The sequence below is a fragment of the Hippoglossus stenolepis genome, chromosome 11 (genome assembly GCF_022539355.2).
Source record: "Hippoglossus stenolepis isolate QCI-W04-F060 chromosome 11, HSTE1.2, whole genome shotgun sequence".
Taxonomy (NCBI): domain Eukaryota; kingdom Metazoa; phylum Chordata; class Actinopteri; order Pleuronectiformes; family Pleuronectidae; genus Hippoglossus; species Hippoglossus stenolepis.
Window position 1 is genome coordinate 5,557,732 of NC_061493.1, and position 21,428 is coordinate 5,579,159.

The 21,428-nt window shown below is 42.3% G+C and overlaps 1 protein-coding gene across 7 annotated transcripts in view; it reads left to right on the forward strand.

Annotated features, from left to right (window-relative positions):
• Positions 1 to 21,428, forward strand: part of rnf220a (ring finger protein 220a) — a 171,858-nt gene that overhangs the window by 143,502 nt on the left and 6,928 nt on the right. For 4 of the 7 annotated variants that reach the window (XM_035169917.2, XM_035169919.2, XM_035169921.2 and 1 more), the window contains 6 exons: positions 461 to 585; positions 2,141 to 2,270; positions 8,980 to 9,172; positions 9,671 to 9,726; positions 10,034 to 10,145; positions 17,741 to 17,852. In XM_035169917.2, coding sequence (XP_035025808.1) covers positions 461 to 585; positions 2,141 to 2,270; positions 8,980 to 9,172; positions 9,671 to 9,726; positions 10,034 to 10,145; positions 17,741 to 17,852 — 728 coding nt within the window. The remainder of the gene's footprint in view (positions 1 to 460; positions 586 to 2,140; positions 2,271 to 8,979; positions 9,173 to 9,670; positions 9,727 to 10,033; positions 10,146 to 17,740; positions 17,853 to 21,428) is intronic. The other 3 variants (XM_035169920.2, XM_035169922.2, XM_035169924.2) reach the window with 1 other exon arrangement.

Sequence of the window (21,428 nt, forward strand, 5' to 3'; positions counted from 1 at the left end):
TTCCCAGCCAGCTAAAAATTAATGTCCCCTCGCACCATTTGCAGTTAAGAAAAAACGACAGAGACTTGGGGCGCAATGACGGCTGTTCTGCTCTGTTAAATTTCTAATTAAATGTGTGGGTATGTGTATGGGTGGGTGGGAGCTGTGACAGGACAGAGGGAGGGGGAAAGATGAACAATCTGTCATAGAGTGTGAGAAGAGGAGTGAGATTGTCATTTCTTTCTTGAGTCAGCGCTCATATGCTTGTAGGCTTGTTTAGGATTAAGAGTAGAGGGCAGGCCCATTTAACAATTATATTATATTCAATCAATGAACACTTTAATCTGACATAAATATCCCTCCAGCCTTTTTCAGATTATCTCCTGTGCCTTGTAACCAATATTATTATCATGTGAGGAAAACTTGAGTTATTCTAAACATTTAAAACTGACTCATCTCTCTTGTCTCTTCTCATTTCCAGCTCGTATAGGCAAGATGAAGAGGAGGAAGCCTGAGGAGGGGGGCCAGGTATGTCCGCTGTGCAGCGCCCCGTTGGCTGGGAGTGAGGAGGAGATGAGTAGACATGTGGAACAATGCCTGATCCAGGTAGTGAAATCCGGGCCTTTGAACCCCCGCCTACCGACAGTCGGACAACCCTTCTTTTCCTGTAGATCCTGACCAGTCACCTCTTTACTTCCTGTAGACGATCAACTCTCTACCGTTGTGGAGATGCCAACCAATAGCGACAGTAGTTCATCTAGATACTGACCACCTCTGAGCTCTCTCTAAGCAGCAGTACTGCACTCACATCATATGGGAATAACTGTCTGAAAGACTGAAACATGCAACTGACATAAACGTTTGAATCAGTCCATTGTGGCGGACCTTTCTTCCACTTCAAAATTCAGATGGCACATTTTAGATTTAGCTTTTTTTACTGATCACATATTAAATAAGCGATTAGTTGAATTCAAATTGGGAACAAACTAAATATTCTAGTTCCCTACATGAAATTGAGTCCCAGGCTCAATAAGAGAAAGGATCAATCAGTGACGGAAATGTTACGTCATTTATAAATGTCATTTTTAAACCTCTCTTTGTCTTCTTTACTTTCACATTGTTTGCCTTTACTGCAGTTGCATTCACTAAATTTGTCTAGCTTCCAGTTGGCATTAACAGTTATGTCAATTAAGAAGCTTGTACCTGCTGTTTATCCCATATGACATGGCTGCATCATATTCATCGGCATGTTGCTCCTGTGTGAGCATAACAATCACCTCTCTATTGTCTGTAGTGTACGACCAGTCAGACTCTGCTTGCAGTAGATGTAGACCAAACAAACAAAAACTATTTCTGATCACTAGCTGTAGAGGCTGAGAAGAGTCTTTGTTCAGTGTTTCTCTAGGTCAGACAATTCACTCTGCTCCACCTGTATCACCTGTGCCTCACCGACTGCTGTCCATTACTCCAGCTGTAGAGACTTTCCTATCTCTTTCAATAGCACAATAATGTTGTTGCTGTATTGTACCCTGCCCAGGAGCTGTGTTCAATTCCCACACTGATCAGCACTATGCCACACTGCCAGGCCTGAAATGTATCTTCTAACTGACTGGCTGAAGTTATTTGTAAGGGTTACTGTCATTTCGTATAATTTCTTCTTCTCTCCTGTCTTCCTTGACAGCTGCAGTGTCTTTAGAAAACGATGACAACGTGCTACAAGCAACACGATTAAGGACTGAATTTATAAAACAATTAATCTTTCTGAAAGAGTATTTTGCTAAATATTTCGATCCTCCATAAACTTGTTGAAGTGCTTTATTCTAAAGAAGTTGCAGAATGGATCACATTATTCACAGTGGGGGGGACTCTTGGCTCATTTAAAGTCATTAACATTGGATATTTTCAGTATGTTATGAGCAGAGCAGTTTCAGATAGTTCCAGAAGAAATGCATTTTATTATTACTATTTTTATTTTATTTTGCCCTTCAGTTTTTGAGTAAAAGGAATTTTTACAATTCTTGTACTTTATCATCAACATGCCAACAGTGGATCCTGATCGCAGCTCCACGTGGTTTGGTACAATACAGATAGTGTAACAAGCAGTGCCTTTTTCTTCTTGTTTGCTGTAATTAATGTGTCCTTGTGTGTGTTTGTTTGTCAGCGTGAGGGTGCGTTGTGCGACGATGACTCTGCAGACATGGATGGAGAGAATGGGCGGGGCTTTGAGGAGTATGAGTGGGCGGGGCAGAAGAGGATCAGAGCTACGGCTTTGCTGGAAGGAGGCTTCAGAGGTACGTACACACACAAACACACGCTATACTGGTTGTATATCAGAGGTAGGATGTCTTAGTTTTTCCCATCTTTTTCGGAAGCAGCAGTGTTGTCAGTGCAGGTGTCCAGTCGTCTGCTTGTTAGATACCTGATTGACGTGTCACAGCCCAGTGGTCGAGTCCAGTCGCAGTAGTTTGTAGTGTGTAGACAGTCGGCCCACTTCCCTGTTTGTTCCCTCCTTCCTTTTCCTCTGCCTGTCTCTGTTTTAGTTTCTTTGCTCATCTATCATTCTCTCTGTTCCTGTCCAGTGCGAGCAGTGTTAGTTCTGTGAGACCAGTGTTGACCAGGGAGCCGTAATGGTGCCTGCGGTCTGGTGGCAGTGTGGGTTGGCCCGGGGTCAGCCCAGCTCAGCTTGGCTCGGCCCATGCAACCCTCTTAGCAAGGAGAAGGAAAACACATTTAGCTGGGCAATTGACCCACTGTGTGTGTGTGTGTGTGCGTGTGCGTGTGCGCGCGCGCTTGCGCATGAGTGCATGTGTGCGACTCTGAGTCCAGGAATGCAATTATAGAAGTGGATGGGAGAGCTGGTCACTGGGGAGAACAGTGGTTGCTCTGTGACACCACACCCCCACGGTGCTTCCCTCTTGCCTCCATGTCTCACTGCCTTTTATTGGCGTCTCCTCTCAAACTTGTAATTTCAGTATGTGAGACTAATATCGGTCTCAAATTCTTTTCACGAAAAGAACTGATATTCCTGCTGCTGTTTCTAGAAATTTCTTTCTAAATGAATGTTACAACCATTGAATATACTATTTTAGTTCTGGGTCTAAATATCAAATTGTGTCTTAAATCATTCAAATTTGTTTACATTCGAAGCTAAAACATAAACTAGACATTAGAGCTGCAACAATTAGTCAATTGGTTGCAACTTCTTTAATATGAAGATCTGCTGTTTTTCTGGTTATATAGAATAATAATCTGAGTATATTTACATTTTGCAGCTTGTCACTTTAAGCTCTGGGAAACTGAGCCCTTACAAAATGCAGTTTGCAACACTGAATATTGTACTTGAACACATCCTGCACAGACACCGATGGAGCACTGATGCTGCTAATGTGCTGCTCACGCTGCGTCTCATGTGTAGACCGGGTGTTAGAAGATTAACTGCTGTCAAACTTGTAGATTAATTTTTAATAGACTCTCAAATTGCTTAATTGATCATTACTTAATTAGTTCAGTAACATATGCAAGGATGCGTTTGGATTTTAATCCGTAACTGTCGTTTGAAAAGAATAAAAGAAGAGTATGAATCTGAGCTTTTAGTATTTCAATATTTCCAACAGTCACATTTTGGTCCATACCATCAGGAATCCCTCGGTTACGGACAAAAATGCCGGGTTGGGCATCTGCCAATTTATGCACCGATCCCATACCATGTCTTGAAAGTATATTCGTTTCATGCAGATGCAATTTTCTCTTCCTGAAAATCACTTTTTTTACCAGAAAATACCCGGAAAATGGTATCAAAACATCTCTACTACACAGTTATGCAGTATAATAGTAAAGTAATGCAATGACTTCAAGCTGCTCTAATAGCTTTACTTACCATCTTTCTTGTGTAAAACTTCAACATCTCCAGCGTCTTGTTAGAAGAACCATTTACTTTCCTCAAAACTAAGCAGGAAATTTATTTTCTAGCGTTTCTAATTGTTGGAATACACAGTGTCATAAATGTTTAACTGCGGTGTGTTTGCACAATGGTGTCCCACTGCAGCCACAATTGTGTCTGTGTGTAAACTGGAGGGAAAACAAGATAGAAGAAAGTCATCAAGCAGTGCACAGATGGAGGTAAAGAGTTGTTGTCATCTCTAAGAGGATCTTTCACACTCTTTTTGCTGTGCCTTGGCTTTCATCTGTCCTTCCCTGTGCACCTCCTCCTCTCCCATGTTCGATCCGTTGTTAAACACACATGCTGAGCCTCACCTGCCTGCCTCTCTCCCCCTCTTTGCAAGCCAGAGAGAGAGGAGACAAGACAGATCAATGTTGAAATCTCAACTAAACCGCTCCAAAGAGGAGCTTGTGGGGCGGGAGGCGGCCTCTCCACCCGTCCATCCATCTCCCCGACGCTCCTTCCATCCGTCCATCTCTTTCACGTCGTTAAACGAGCAGACACAGGACCCTTCTGCCGTGCTCTAATAGGGCACCTTGTGATGTGACACAGATAACTGAGGAGGCCTGGGGAGGGTGACTTGAAACGCACACTTACACACACACACTCGGCTCAGAAGGTGGATTTTGTCTTGAAAGCTCCTCAATGGTTCTAACACACGTCGCTGAATCCTGCAGGCTCTTGGCAGGCTAGACGGATATAGAGATGTTGCAGGGGGGGGGTCTCCTCAGCTGGCGATGAAGAGAGGGCCTCTCCCTCTGTGAAGTGCCACCATCCTTCCCTCTCTTTGAGACTGCGAGGAAGAAAGGCAGAGGGAAGGAGGCCCTTTAGAGGAAGAGGGGGAGGGTGGGAGGAAGGGGAAAAATCGAACAAGATCAGTTTTATGATTCAACTCTGTGTGAGGGAAGACTTCTGTGTCTCGCACCAGCTTAGCCAGGTTGAAAGGAGCCACATAGCACAGACAGAGCTGTCTTCATCTGTCCAGTGGACTGTCTGGGTCTCTGATGAGTGGGAAAGTAACTAGATTTTACTTTGTAACTTTGCAAGACACATTCAAAATGATTTAACACAAAAGACAAATGTGGTTTATTATGCCAAGTTTTTTGTTTCATGTGTTATGTGCTGTTTCGCACATTTCTGAAGCTAGTGACAGGGGCCTGAAGTTTGTCACTGATGCAAAACAACACTTACATAAACTTAACAGAAGTAGTCTTATTACTCAAAAGCTAAATGTTGGCTTATTAACAAGCAGCGACACAAAAACTGTGCCTTCACAAAACAGTCTAAAATGGGCTTAACCCTAAGAGAGAGAATGGTGCCTCTTTCATTCCCACTCTGCGCCCTGATCATCTGTTGTTTCATCCTGTAACCTGGGTTGTTCAGGTATGATCTCCCACGCATGAGTTTATAATGCTTGACAGAGCGACACTAACCCTGGATCTTTAGCCAGCGATAAGAAGTAGTATTAATTCTTCTTAAGGTTTTCATGGCAGAGTTGTAGGGATAATATATTACTTTTTTTTGATTGTGTATTTTAGTTTTCTGTAATATTTCCTGTTCCTTTGTGTTTATTACATTTTGCTTGAGCAAATTTTTCAGTGCCATCATCACCAAGCTTGAAAACACAAACTGTAATTGTAGTTTGGAACAGAACAGTTTATCTGTTAGTGTAGCCCCAGAGAGACAGATGGAAAGGCAGCCAAACAGATCCTGAGGTTTGATATAAGGCCGTCCTGAGAGACGGAAGAGAAGAAGAAGGAGAGGGGGATTACTGCAAGTTCAGATGGCCCAGAGGGAATGAAAAAGAGGAGAAATCTCTTCTTTGTAAATGGACTTCAAAGATGGCGGTCTCATCTCTTTGTGTCTGTGTCCCTTTCCCCATCTGCCTCTGACCTGTAAATGGCAGAAAGATAGTGCGATGACCTTTGACACTCCTCCTCTCTGCTTCTTAGGGGGTCCTGATAATTGCTATGGTAACAGTACGTTGCCGAGGTCGGTCGATGGACTGATCTGAGCTCAGTCAGCCAGATGAGTCTTCTGATCGCGCCTGTCTCTTTGCATCTGTACTTGTAGTGTTGTTGTGGTGACACGTATGTAAATGTGTGGCTGCCATGGAGAAAGACAATAAAATGTGTAGTTAGAGTGTTGAGAGTTAGCAATTTGGAGGACCTGGTTATGATAATGACAGACAGACTGAGGTGTGTGTCGATCCTGTCCTATCTAGCAGAAAAGAGGGGAAACAGTTCATCGAGCAGGAAAGGGAAAATAGAGAGAAAAATGGTGCGATGGAGGCTGGTGTAAAAGAAGTAAAGAAGGAAACTGTTTCAAGCAAGAGATGTGCCGAAAAGAGGGGAGACAATAAATGGAGGAAATGTGAAGGAATAAAGGGAATGATACAAAACAGGAGGGAGAGGGAGGTGAGGAAAGGAGGAAGAGAGGTGAAGAAAAAATGGAAGGGGGGGTTGTTGGTGCATAATGTGAGTGAAAGGCAGTTAGAGTGGGGCTGACCTTCCCCTAGCCAGATTAGATTGGCCTGCCAAGACTGCTTAGAGGGACAGGTAAAAGCACTGAGAACACACACACAGAGCAAACAGGCCATGCACATGTATAATCACAGTGAGCACTCTACAGATATATATACAGACATCAGGACATATGAAATCCATTTTTGAAGTATTAACTGTTTGCTATGTTCAGAGAGGTCCAGGGCTGTAACTAAGTTTATTATTAATTACTCCACTAATTATAATTTCTTTTACTTATTGATATTTTTAAACAGTGTTTCCTCTAGGATTTATCTAAACAGCAGTGTTGATGTCCTCTTACATAATAATCCATGTTGGTGGAGGAAGAGCAATCCACCAACATGCAAGCTCACGTGGCTTTTAATGGGAATGGGAGATGATGTTTCATCACATGTTAGACCCCAAACCAAAGCTTGTGTTTGTTTGGGGGTGTAGACTCCCCATTGTATCAAACCAGTGCCAGCCTGCTGCATGCAGTGTAGAAAACACAAGTTGTGGTGGTTACGTTTCATTGAGAGTATTTGGAGCTGATTGGCTGTTGAAGAAAACTGATAAAAGATGAAAGAAATTGGGGAAAAATTGCACTTTGTACTTTTCCACAGCTCAAGGAGATTTTATTTTGATTGGTTTTTATTTGACCAAAAGCCAAAGACAGTCTGTTTTCAATCAAATCTGAGTAATCACAGCATAACACATTTGGGATATTAGGAACGGATAGGTTTCTCTCAAAAAAGCTGTAGCTTAATCGATTTATTACTGAGGTCTAATGTAGGTGCATTCATATAATTAGTAACCAATACAAGAACTAAAAGTGGTTGAGGAAATTCTTAAAATTAGCATCACAATATTGTTTAAACGTTCCAAATAGGAAAGTGAACATGGTCTTTGCTGGTAAACAGGTGGGGAAAAACACCTCCACAAGTCCAGATGTTTCACCGCGTCAGCACTTTACTTGCATAATGTAACATATGCCTTCTGCCAATCTCTGAAAACCTACAGCTTCAGTAGCTGAACAGAGTCGGCAGGCAGCTAGATTTACACTGTGCGGCCATTGTTCCCATATGTTCCCCGCTGCCACCGAGACCAAATAAAAGTTAAAAGGTCCTTTTTATTTGATCACTAAAAACCATGGGCTTGTCGTAAAATGTCTCAGCATTGGTGGCGCGTTTTATCACAGCAGCTTTCAGTCGTTCCGTGCTCCCATTCCTTCTTCTCCCTGCTCATGTTTTATTCTTTCCCAGAGTTACACTGGAATGATTAACAGAGTAAGGTAGGACGAGAAGCCGCAGAAGATGTTTAAATCCCAGAAGAGACAAGTTCTAGCAGCTGATTTGCACTTTGACTAAGACACTACAGAGACACAGCAGTGCACCGAGACCAACTGTTACAGGAAGTATCAGGACGCGCACACACTGGGACCGAGGGTTAAATAAGATGGCTGTCAACTCTGTCGAGCTTGTATCTGGACGCGCGCACACACACACATATCACAGTCGTCCAGCTGAAAGCCTGTAGAAATTGGGATAGGTGTAAATAAGATGGCTGTCAGGCCTGTCAGTCGCAGACACACTCAGACACCTTCACTGTCACATCTTAAGTAACACACACACACACACACACTACCAAGTGCTTTAACCATCAGGGTGTAAGTGACACACACCTACACACCTACCTTTGCCTGGTAGACAGACATGGTGTAAGTGACAGGTAGACAGACTCTCACACTCAAGCTCACACACACACCTTCAATGGTTTGGTGAGACAGGGCCTAAGTGACAGAGGGACAGACAGTCTCAAACAAACACTGAGGAGATGCCTCTAAGTGACGGACACACACACACACACACACACACACACACACACACACACACACACAGAGTCGGCTCTGTGGCTAAATGGAGCTGAACTCAGTGGTCAGGCAGCGGTGAGGGTTTGTCTGAGCGTTCATCGCTAGATTTATCTCTTTTCCTCTCTCTCTCTCTCTCTCCCCTGTCTGTCTGTCTCTCTCTCCCTCTCTCCCCCTTTCTGTCTGTCAGTCTCTCTCTGTTTCTCCCTCACCCCTCTCTCATAGATTGATGGGTGCGGTGTCAGTCTTCATCACTTCTCCCCATGTCTGAAAGTTGTCTCTTTCTCTCACCAAATTTTCCTCTGTTTCAAATCTTTATTGTCCTAAAGAGATATATTGTGTTTGGGCTTTTTAATTTGTTGTATTGAATTACATTTCCACCAAAAGCTTCCGACTATGAATATACCTAAGTTGCAGTCGAGTTGTATTAGATCATGTGTATTGTCATTTTTTGCACCGGTTGAGCAAAATCTTACTCGATTGGTTTTGAAAAACAAAGTATGTGAAAACTTTAAATGTGTCTATATTAAGGCCTTGGTCAGAGGCCAAGCTGCTGTTCAGTGTATATCGGACTGTGGCTGGTGTACACCCATAGTCTGGTTTTACCTAATTTACTGAATCCTAGTCTTACTTTGTACTTTTTAAATGAACGCAATGCTGAAAATAGTTTTTTTTAATCTTTTCCGCAGCAACAGGCTTCGCCACGTGTAACATAAAGGAAAGCACGGCGGACAGTGACGCCGACCTGGACGTGGACGGAGACGACACCTTGGAGTACGGCAAAGCTCAGTACACCGAGGCCGATATTATCCCCTGCTCTGGAGCCGGAGAGGACCAAGGAGAGGCCAGAGAGAGGGAGGCGCTACGGGGAGCTGTGCTCAAGTATGAAGGCCGAACTACAATTAAACAAGCATACTACTTCACCAAAGCTCCGTTAATTGAAAAGCTGCAACTAAATCGATATTGATAAGTCTGACAAGTATTTATTATTATTATTAGTATAATTATTATTGTTGTTTAGGTAATTCATCTTTCAGTGTATAAAATGTGAAAAAAAGAAATTCCATTTTATTCTCTGGGTCTAAAGTGACGTCTTCACATGTCCTCTGTCGAGCCAACAGGCCAAAACCATAAAAATCAAGAGTACAACAATGGAAAAAGGAAAATATTCATACCTGAGAGTACAGTAAATTTAGTATGTTATAGCACCTCAGCATAGTCACAAAGTGGTTCAAAAAAGTACAATTGTTAAAATATGGCAATAAACAGTGAATGAAAACATTTGTAGTTTCTCTGTCCATCAGTTTACTGACTAAGCATTCCAGTTGTGTTTTGATGTATTTTTATGGTCTTGCTCTTACCAACGTGTCTCTGTTGCAGTGGTGGGATGCCTTCTAATAGAATAACGCCTGAGTTCTCCAAATGGGCCAGTGATGGTAAGTTTAGTCAAGAGATCATTTAATCTAACCAACACTTAATATGATAAATCAAATGCATTGCTTTGACATTATTCTTTTCTAAACCTTTTTCAAAACTGGTAAGATTTGCTCACTTTGTTTTGTGTTTAAAATCCATGGTCCCATTGTTGTTTTTTTCTGTTCAGTTTATTTTTAACCCTCTCCTCTCTTTAAAAATAATAATGTATATGAGTTTTAATATCAGAAGCCTTTATTAAAGGTCTTATTTAGAATATCATAGTGTGCAGGTATTTGCTAATCACGTTGCCTCTGTGTATTTCTATAGAGATGCCTTCAACAAGCAATGGAGAGAGCAGCAAGACAGACCCCAGCACTCCTTCATCCTCCTCCTCTTCCTCCTGTGCCCCGCGCACCTGTAAAAACAGTGAGATTGAAAAGTAGGTTCCCAAAAAACACACGGCCATTGTTCGACTCCCTAATGAGTTTTCTTACTTGTGGGAGAGTTGACTTGTAGACAGTCATAAATGAAACATTTTGTGTGGATACTGTGTGTGTGTGTGGGGGGGGTCTCTCCAAGTATTAATTCTCTGCGGCCGTGTTCTCTTAGAGCACAGAACTGTCTCAGAATCATTAATGCAGACACAAACAGATACTCTGCAAACACTCATGTCAGAAGATTGATTGAACATGAGGTGTTTATACAGATATGTTTTTTGTTTGATTATGGTTTGAATTTTGGAAGTCAGGATTTGGGGAAAAGCTTCTTATTGACAAAGTCTCTAAAGTTACATAAAATCATGAACCAAATTTCACATATATTAGCTGAAAACACACACACACAAAATCCTATCCATTAGAACACATTGCAAGGCCGGTGCTCTGTAATTTCCCTCATTTCCATCTCTTAATCCATATTCTGCAACAGGTAGACAATCTCTCTCACACACACACACACACACACACACACACACACACACACACACACACACACACACACACACACACACACACACACACACACACACACACACACAATCCCCTGCATTGGTAATCGGGGTCAGCTCATTGTGAGAGCAAGGGAGAAACATCAGTGGGCGAGCAAGCAAAAGGAAACTGGGATTTGTTTGATTGGTTGCTTTTGCATGTCTGGCATACTCTCCTATCCTTTTGCTCTATGCTATTGAAATGAATTACACAGAGACACTGAGAGGGAGCTGGGGTCAGGATTCTGTCGTCTACTTGTTGCCTTCAGTCTCAACTCCTGTGTTAAAATGATTTTATTTGTCCACCTGAATTTCCTCTTTAAAATGTTTTACCCTTTCCCTCCTCAGTCATTTCCTCAGGCAAAAAAAAACCCATTGGACTCCTGAGTCGCAGGCCACACTACCTGCTGACTAGTTAAATAAGGACAAAAATTGGTTATTGGTGGTTTAAAGCGCACACACACTGTTTGTAATTGTAACCTGCACAGGTGTAGCTTTACATAACACATCTCCTTTCAGCACGAGATAAATGGTTCATTTAAGTGAATCAATCAGCTCCCAGTGGGCGTGTTTCACATATTAAATATCAGCAGAGGAGATAGTGGTGAATAAGCAGAGCAGCTTGAAGTGTATTGATCAGACACGGACCTGCAAGGCAAGAGCTGTGTGTGTGTGTGTGTGTGTGTGCGCTGAGTGAGGGGATGCATTCGATCATTTGCAGTGTGATCCTCCCTGTTTTACTTTGCATGGGTGCATCAGTGTGCGTTTGCTGGAGAGAAAGAGAAGTAGAGTGGTCTGTGTGAGAGGCAGTGGTCAGGCAGGTGCTTACTGGTACTAGACTAAATCACTGACAGCTAGTTTGTCACTGAAAAAAAGTGAGTCGTGTCCTCATGCTTCACAATTAGAGACACAGCCACATATTTAAACTGATTGTTAGCCAAGTTTTCTGAATGATGATGTAGTGAACATGTCATGTCGTCCATCTTTAAATACAGACCTTATTAATTAGATGTATCAGGTAGATGGAACCGACCCATATTGAATAGAGTTTCTTTGTCGATTTAAATTTCTGTTATGAGTCACATTTATTCAGTAAAAACAGGCCCTCAGTTGTGTTTTTAGTTCCATAGCAATTTGGATACAGATTTTAAATTTGGTTAAAGGAAGAGAGAACTAACATTGGTTCTTTGAATCTTCTGTTATCCTGAGAGAAAATTTCAAAATGGGTATCAGAAGAAAAAGTTTTGCTCGGTTCTTCCCTTACAGGAAGTCACTTGATTTTTGAGTTTTAAGTCAAAGTTAAAATCCACCCGCGTAACAAGAGGAACATTTATATAACACTGGGCCATGGCAGGAGGTGATGAAGGTCCAAATGCCTAAATATCAAGTCGTCAGTTGGTAAATGCTTTCATTTGTTGGGACACACTAAGTGTTAAGACTCAAGATGTCCTACAATCTAGGGACCACAAGAGAGAGGCCCCCTTTCCTTTCAGCACAGACCACCAACTGTTGACCAAAAGGTAAAAAATAATTTAAGTATTCCCTTCTCTATTTAATACTGACTCATCTAAAACCCGACTCCACTTCATGTCAGAGGTGGATGACATCTTGGATCCGACTGATTAAATATCAGTGCTCTCAAACCACTCACTTGAGTTAGAGACATCTGTTTTTATGAAACGTTCCTGCCACAGGCCATAACTTACATCAAACTAATGTGGGTAAGGGACTCATTTCTGGAAATAAGATCAATCTCTGAAGATTTAAATTAAGTCTCTTGTACATCCTGTTGCTAAATTTCACGTTAAAAAAGTACTATAAATCTATTTCTTCTCAGAAAATCAGATCTCAGTACTTTGTCTGTGGCCTGGGTGCAGATGTTGGAACACAATGTAGTAGGTGAGGTCTTAGTGGCCACCTGGAGCAGAACAGGCCTTAATCTAAGTATCCATTTAAAAACGAGCCAACTAGATGCTGAATGATTGCATTGGAACAAGCAGTCAGCTGGCTGGAACAATTTCCTGCCTTACTCCTCTCCACTCGCTATAAATGCCTGTATTTGTGGAGCTTCTGTGCCCCTCCGTCCCCAAATGAAAATGAGATTTGTCTCCTTTCGTTACATTGATACATAGTGTATGTGTGTGGCTTTGCGCAGGGCAGCGTTAGTGAAATCTCTGTCTCTCTGTCTCTCTCTCTGCCTCTGATCCCAGATGGGTAATGATCTGGTCGCCTCCCGGGGTGTCCTCGTTCCCCTGCTCATTCCCCTTCAAGATAAATGAGCGCACACACACACACACGCGCTTACATATACACGCACAATGCCTGAGACGCTCTTTCCCCTCCAAGATAAATGGCCCTTCCAATGCCGCCAATGCGATTGCTGCCAAATTTGGTGCTCCAGCTGGAACAATGCGGAGAGATTTCCATGTGGTTTCTGCAAATAATTGAATCTGTCCTCAATTTGGAAGTGATGAAGCTAGATTTCTTATCCCCCCGCCACACACACACACACACATACACACACTGCCCAGTCTCTGTCCCTTTCTTTTCCCTCTCTCCTTCTTCTCTTTACAGTTCTGTCTCTGAGCTACATCTCTCTTTCATTCTCCCTTCTTTCTCGTCTCTCTTTTCTTCCACTTTTCCCCCCCAAAAAAGTCCTTTCCCTTTTGCCATCTAAGACCTACACACACACATACACACATCGGTCTGAGGCAGGGGAAATCAATAGTGACTTAAATGTTTTATCATGGTGTGTCAGTGTAGTTAAGGCCTCAGTTAACAGGGTGCAGCAGAGAATGAGGCTCTGAAGAGATATACCGCTGCTATTTTCACAGCACACACATGTGAGAAATGTATTTTTCCAACCTGGCGTATAAAATGTTTGCTGGTATATGGTGCCAAAAGTTTTTTTTAAATTAATTGTAATGTTTTTTCATTTGTTTTTTCCTGTGTTGAGTGGGAGTCTGAGTGAAGCTGGGATGTAGGGAGACAGTAGATTAAGACACGGGGCTGATTGAGATGGATGGTAGGGGACCTCAGCTACAAATGCACACACACACTAATGAAATGAGAAATAGCCCCACACATGTTGGGGACAGAACACTAAATAAAGGGGAGGCAGAGTGATCTATCTGTCTGTGTCTGGCTTTCCAGCTTCCTTTTCGCTGTGGGATGACTTAAGATCAAAACATCCTGCAATTTCACTTTTTTTTTTTCTACCACAAACATGTACATAGCTTTGAAAAAAGCTCTGTGGGGCAGCAACTTAAGCTGCTTCCAGACATGCACTGAACTCTGCAGTTCCTCCGTATTCTCTCCCGAGGAGGTGCATGTGTAAGCGGAAATGTCAGAGTGAGACGCTCTGCAGTTTCTGTGGACTTTCTCCGCCTGACCTCCTAGTATGAGGTCCGTGGAAATCCAGGAGAATTCAATGTGTGAACAGAGCAGGGGATCTGATTTGATAAGCTAATCACACCTCCTGGGACCCATGTTCATGGAAACATACAGTCACGCTGGCGATTAGCCAGGTCAGACTATTTTTGTCTAGTTCTTGACCCAGTAATATCTCACACTTATAACATGGCAATTTTTTCTAAGTCTGGATCCCAGAGTGAATTTCTGCAAAGGTTGCAAACCCCTGAGCCAGCCTAAATCAGTGATGCACACAAATGGCGTAAAGGCCTTAAACTCAAGGATCTTTACTTGTGGTTCGTGCTGGTGGAGAGGCTGTTTATCTCTCTGTGTGTCACATTTAGCCCCAGAGAGTTGTCTTACTTTCCTTAGCCCTGCAAAATCATCCCGCTCTGCTTCGTACCTCCATTAAATCTTTGTTCCTCCTTCCCCTCCCCCTTCCCTTGTTGAGATAAATTAACGTGTCGTTTTATTGCATTGGGCATTTATACAACTTTTTAAATGTGGTCTTCTATAAATTAGTCATACTCAATGAATATTTAACATAGAGATAGAAGGGATAGCAGAGGAGAGGAGTGTAGGGAGCCAAGCAAATTTATATTGATCTTTTTTTAAGAGTAATTTAGGGTAAAACTTTTTTTCTGTCTCCGTTCTTTCGGACAAGGAAGGAGAACCCATCGGAGGGGTTTTGTTGATTAAGCGACAGAGGGATTTATTGGAGCTGATAAAAGAATGAGAATGCATTCTTTGAGGGACAACCCCCAACCAGTCCCATCCAGGCCAGAGTCCACTGCTGCTTTATAAGCAAGCAGGCTAATCAAGGCTAAATGGCTTTTTACAAGCTCAGGACTTATAAGAGGAGAGGGTAAAGCAGTTTATAGGGCATAGAGTGGCAAGTCAGGCTAGCAGTCCCAAATAGTATTTTATAGACACAGGATGGTGAGGGGGTTACAGGAGGAGTTAGATGGTCAATGTTTCTCTGAGACCTTGTGGAAGTAGCAGAACCTCCTGCTATATGTGGTGGGAGGGTGACTTGGTGCTGAGAGATCGAGTTCTTCAAGTCCCTTTGACAAACATTCAACCTGCCGAAATATTGGTAATAAAGACTAGTCCTGAGCAGCCACAGTGACACTGCTCTATTGGTCCTGGCCATATATATATATAAAGATGGACGGCTTATATGCTATTCCTCCCGCTATCCAGAAATGAAGCCAAAATATCCTAGATATGAACGCTGCCAATCTTGCGGCAATCACGGGATTTGGAGCCACAGCCCAATGTGACGATCATTGGGCCAATGTCCAATCCTAAAAGATGGAGAAGCTAGAACCAGAAAACGTCTGGTGTCTAATCATTGCAGCTCTTGTCAGTTGCACAGTTAATAAAATCCTAATCATGATTTTCTTATTAAATATCAGGACATTTAGGTCCTGGACCCTAAAACTTCCATTTTAAATACTTGATATTTCACAGCCAAACTGGTCGGGGTCCAGGTCAGAAGGCTGGATAAGGAACAACAAAACTTTTCTGCTCCGCTGCACAAATCATGTTAACACCGGGTTGTTTGAAGACATCCGATGGCCGTGCAAACCTGTAATGTCTCATTTAAATGTCATCTTTAATTTAGTACAACGGTTAATCATTTTAATGAGCTTGTTTGAGGACAATAATCTGAGAAATACGACGTGAAACTTTAGCAAAATATGAAGAGACAAAAACCTGCTTCTAAGGAGGAAATTGAGAATGTCAAACCTTGTTTCGTTTCCAACTGTAGCCTTAGCTGTTTGAGGATGCAGCAAATGAAGCCATATCCATAGGACACACACACACACACACACACACACACACACACACACACAGCCACTTATAATTCCCTTTTGCACTCATCCTCCCTTCCCGTTCTGTGCTTGTCCTTCCCCATCCAGATCAATACCATAGATCAGCCAGCTATCAGGCTGCAAAATGACCACATCACCATAAACACACACACTCCTTTTAACACGCATACACACACACACACAGCCACACTGCGTGAATCTTTCTAGAGAGCGAGTGAATGGCTATAATAAACACCGGCTGGCTTGTGCGGCCTCGTCTCCCCGCGCCAAATCATCATCATCAGCGCTGCGGTCTGTGCGTCGGCTGTATTGATTTACTTATGGCTGCTTCATATGCTATTGGACAGTGTTAAATGCTGTTGGACAGTGTTAAATGCACATTTTCTGCGATCATGCCACACATTAATCAGAGGCTGTTGGATGCAGAAAGAAAAGCGAGGAGAGCGGATGGAATGGAAGGAAGGAGTTAGAGGAGAGGGAGATGAAGTTAGGGAGATGAAAGGAACAATGTGAGGAGGAGAGGAAATAAAGAGGAAAGAAAATACATTTTGAGGGATAGACAGACATCAGGGTTGATATGAAAACATAGCAGAGAGATGCAGAGGATGGAAGTGGAACGTGAGATCACAGAAAAAGACGACAGGGCATTTAAGTTAATGTCAGAACCAGGCGACAAATAGTGGTTAAAAAAAAGGCGGCGTTCAAGGGTGGTGGGAGGGGGTGGAGTTGTAAATCTGTGGTAACATAGGGCCTTTGGGGATACAGCTGTGTTAAATAGGAGGATGTCATACTATACTGTATATTGGAAACGGAGAGTAAAAGAAAGGATGGGAGACTTTAAAGGTAGCCTGTGAGGCTGCATAGAGAGAGAAGGTAAAGACAGAGGAGTTCAGTAGAGACGTGTCGTACTACACAGTAGACGCACCATTTTCTCTCCAAGCCCGAACTCCTCCCAAACCCAACGGTCACCCTGGATTTTTGTGTCCGAACCCGCTCTGGTCTCAATGTTTTCTGTGATAACAGGAATGTGCAGCATAATTAAAAAAAGTAGATGGCCCAACCAACGTTATGAAACCCGACACAAAACCCAAATATCATTTCAAGATATTTGTCCAAACCCGGCACCAACTGAATAAGACACAACAGCATTTTCTGATCACCTTAACCTGAATACGGTCATAATTGGAATAAGCCATAATATGACGTAGAGCAGTGGTTCTCAAATGGGGGTACGTGAGATTTTTTTTTTATATATTTAAAATTAGCATCCATTCAAAAATCCTTTAAAATTTAATAAATTTAATAAATCAGACACTGATGCCACAGCGCTGTGTATTACATCTTTTTTTCAACCAAAAATGCTTTGCGCTGGTTAGGGGGTACTTGGCTGAATTTTTTTTCACAGGGGGTACATAACTGAAAAAAGGTTGAGAACCACTGATGTAGAGTATACCGACTGTCGTCGTATAATGCAGACTTAATTAATTATATAATATGGATTTTATTACTATGTAAGCGACATCGACACACTTACGAACTACTTGATGACACATGTCCTGGGAATGTGAATGGAATACTCTGTTTACAACTCAAGCTCAACCACTTTATAGTTAATGACATGAGTTTGCGTTGTAGTTTTTTGTAAAACCGCGTGAGAGAGAGTGTAGATGCAGCCTGACTTGACCTTGTCTGGAGTTGCCGGTGTGGAATTTGACACAGTCCCAGAGCTGCCTGTTTGTCTTTTAGTGTTGCACCTAAATGAACCTTTCTCTGCTTCTCTCGTCTCTTCCTCTTCTCCAGGGTAACGGAGGAGGAGTCCACGGCCACCACCATGGAGGCTCTGAAGGCTCGAATCCGAGAGCTGGAGAAGCAAATACTGAGAGGAGACCGATACAAGTGTCTCATCTGCATGGTGAGCATCAGCACCTTCACATGAACGTCCTCCGTCTCGGCACATCAAACCTTCACAGAGGTGTTGTGCTTCTTGTCATATGGCACAACATCTAGCATTTCTAAAACTTCCTGCTGTACCATAAATAAGTAGGTTTATAGTTTTGCCGGTCAGTGCTTTTCGTAGCTGATGTCACATTATCCCAGAGGAAAGCTTCCAAGGAGGATGTGTCTGTCCCCCTATTCTCCAATATAGCAAATTTCCACAGATGCTATGTCCCAATTCAGTGGCTGACTCCTCCCCAAGTATCACCCACTTATGTTCACATTCACAGTGTGTCTGCGAACCGAATATTAATATTGTTAGGTTTTTGTGCCCTTTGAGGAATGTTCACATGTAGATTGGCAACCCAACACCATTATGCCACATGATGTCAGAAACTCTAAGTATCTCACTGCACGTCATGCAGGAGTTTAAAGGAGGTTTCCGTCACTCCTTGTGACCATGTGGACACATTGTACTTTACATGTATTTTATGTAAGGTCATCAATCACTGACAATTTCAAGTACACTTAACTTTATTTGTATAGCACCAAATCACAATATACATGATCTCAAGGCACTTAACATAGTAAGGTCAAAACCAAACAGTTTCCACAATATCACAATGTTGTGATATTCGTTTTAGTGTCCATTAGGCAAAAAATATCTCATTTGTGGAGGAGATGCAGATTCTTCCAAATGATCCACTCTCCCTCTGTGGATTCAGACCCTGAATAGGGACACATCACTGGAAATAATCTTTCATTCTTCTTGTGCTGGGTGCAAGTTATACAGAACTTTGCCCACTTTACTCACTTACTGTTCGTCAAGCGAAAATCCATTCAGTTTTTTTTTTCGACTTTGACCAAATTACAAATCTTGGTTGGTTGGTGTATCCTGTTGTCTGCTGGATACGTCTGCATGTCATTCCTTTAGTTTCTTGATGTGTTGGTAGCTTTTCACTGTGTGGGTGCTGCTGGTGTTGTGTTACCGTTGTGTTTTTGTGGTGCTTCTTGCTCTTGCATGGCTTTGAAAGTTGACAGGGTTGTCTGCTGGCAGAATGGTTTCCAGTGCTGATTGCTTCACACCAGCATCTGAAAAGCTTCAGATGTAGAATGTGAATCTACCTTTATTTAAATAATACATTATCTCCATGACAATGCAGTGCAAGTAAAAGGTCAATTCTGCACCAACTCTGACACACAGCAGCTGGAATCATAAAATGGAGGAAGTAGCACAGCATTGTAAAGTGAAACAATGCTCCTGTGCCTCACAGCTTGTATAAGTGATTGATTGGACTCGCAGATCAATGATATGAGCCGCATGTCGTTCCTTGACAATATCAGGCAGAACAAGCGACATCGTCAATATCTCTGTTCATCAGATGCTTGAGGTGTGACTGGACCTGCACCACCCCCTCCACATTAGTGCTTGCATTCCCCACTTTGTGTCAGGTACCCATCCTGTCATCCTTCAATTTTGTGGACAGTGCAGCGTCGGCATCTTGTGCTTGTGTGTGTGTGTGTGTGTGTGTGTGTGTGTGTGTGTGTGTTTGTGTGTGTGTGTCTGAGGGAAGTGGGTAATTACCGACGCCTGCGCTTCCTAAAGGTCGCCGGGTGCCCGAGGTGACACAGAGGGCAAGGCACGGCGATCGATCACTCACTGCGCCATAGACACGAGGCTCCTCTCTGCTCATCTGTCACTGTCCCACGTCTCCCACTCACACACTCAGGCACACGGAGAAACGCACACAAGGCGTCTCATCCGTCTCTGTCTGTCTTTTAACCTGTCGCCGCACTCCGTCCCTGTCACCATGCGTCTGATCTTAAAGTCATCCGATCACTCTCGCTAGCAAGTGTCAGAGAAGCCAGAGGTTTCCATCTGCACCCTAAACACTTGGACCAGATTACACTGAGCACTGCCGTCAAGTCTTTAACACGTGACCTGTCAGGTTGTTGTTATGGATCATAACTTGCAGATGCTCAGGTAGTTGAATGTGAGTGGGAAACAAGTGCTCTCCTGCAGTAGCTAAGTTGTTTCAAGTTGTCTGTTGTCCTCTCCTGCCTGTGGAGCGAGCTCAGTGCTGCGCTTCAGTCCTGTCAGTAGATGTCTACCCCCATCTACTGGTCATTTATAGAAGGATCATTCAAATTTGTCTTGTTTAGACGTGAGAAAGTATTCACTAAATTAGAGGCACTATTTTTAGTGTTTATTTATATAGCAGATTTCACATGACAAGCATAGACTCAATGTGCCTCAAGATAAAAGGAAAGATACAAAACAAATACATGACACGATGAAACATGTGAGTTGAAAAAATGTGTAAAATATAGGATATATATATATATATATATATATATATATATTTAAGTGAATTTTAAAATGAATGAAATAGAATGAAATTATCAAATCAGATAAAAACAAATATGACATGAAACATTATAGTGAAAATGGAGAACAATAAAATATAATTATTCAAAAGGAAAGCAGCAAAAATATTGATTCAGCAATAAATAAAATTGGTGTACCCTTTAACCACACCCTACCTTAGTTTGCTTTTAAAATAAGAAATCATTGTTGCCGACCTTAACACTATCAACACAATAAATATCATTGGTTATTTCAATGACTGTCCAGGTGACAAAAATGGTGAATGACATAGAACAATATTCTTTTAATGTTCAGCTTTCCACGCACACAAAGGTTTCTGAGTGACAGGGACACAGACTTAAGAGTGAAAGATTAGTTCTCATATGAGAGAGAACTGCATTACATGTCGCTTGCATTTACACATAAACTGAGCTCTGAATGTCTGCCTGGATGGATTTATGGACGATAGCGCGAGCGTACACGCTGCCAGTTGCGCTGCATACAGCAATGCAATGCAGCAACGGAGGAAAACACCAAGTTAGAGATCTCTTTTGTTATTATGTGTAAAAAGACTTTTGGTTCATTATGAAACTCTGGTGGGACAAATTAGAATAGGGCTTGCCACCACAGTGTAGACAATTAATGGGAAAAGTTAAGTTGGAAAACTATACATCTTTAACGTAAACCATGATTCAAGGTATACTTTTGAAGGAACGTTTTTCTTAATCAAAGTTCAACTGAATTTGTGGGTTTAGTGTAGCGGTATAATACAACTTACTACACAAGTTTCACAGGAATAAAAGGTGTCACAAAATGTCTAATAAAGGCTACACTGCAATGGCAATTCCTGATGTACTAAATTCTTGGTTAGGTCCAAAAGAAAAAGAAAAAACTAACTCTAAGTTAGGCAGGTAGGCGTTTGTCGCAGTTAGGACATATATGACATATGCTCCACCTACATGTACTTTTACCTACGCCTCGAAATCTATCAAACTGTGAGGTGTGTTGATGTGACGTTTGATACAGCTCGCCAAAGTACACGTATATACATACTTCAGTCATATGAACATAATGTGTAGGTACTGTACGTTTTGTGGGCTGAATCCTTACAGTGGTTGCCTGGCTGTCACTGGTGCACGCTCTTATATCTGTGTGAGTGGTTCAGCGTGTTTTGTCCACACGCGT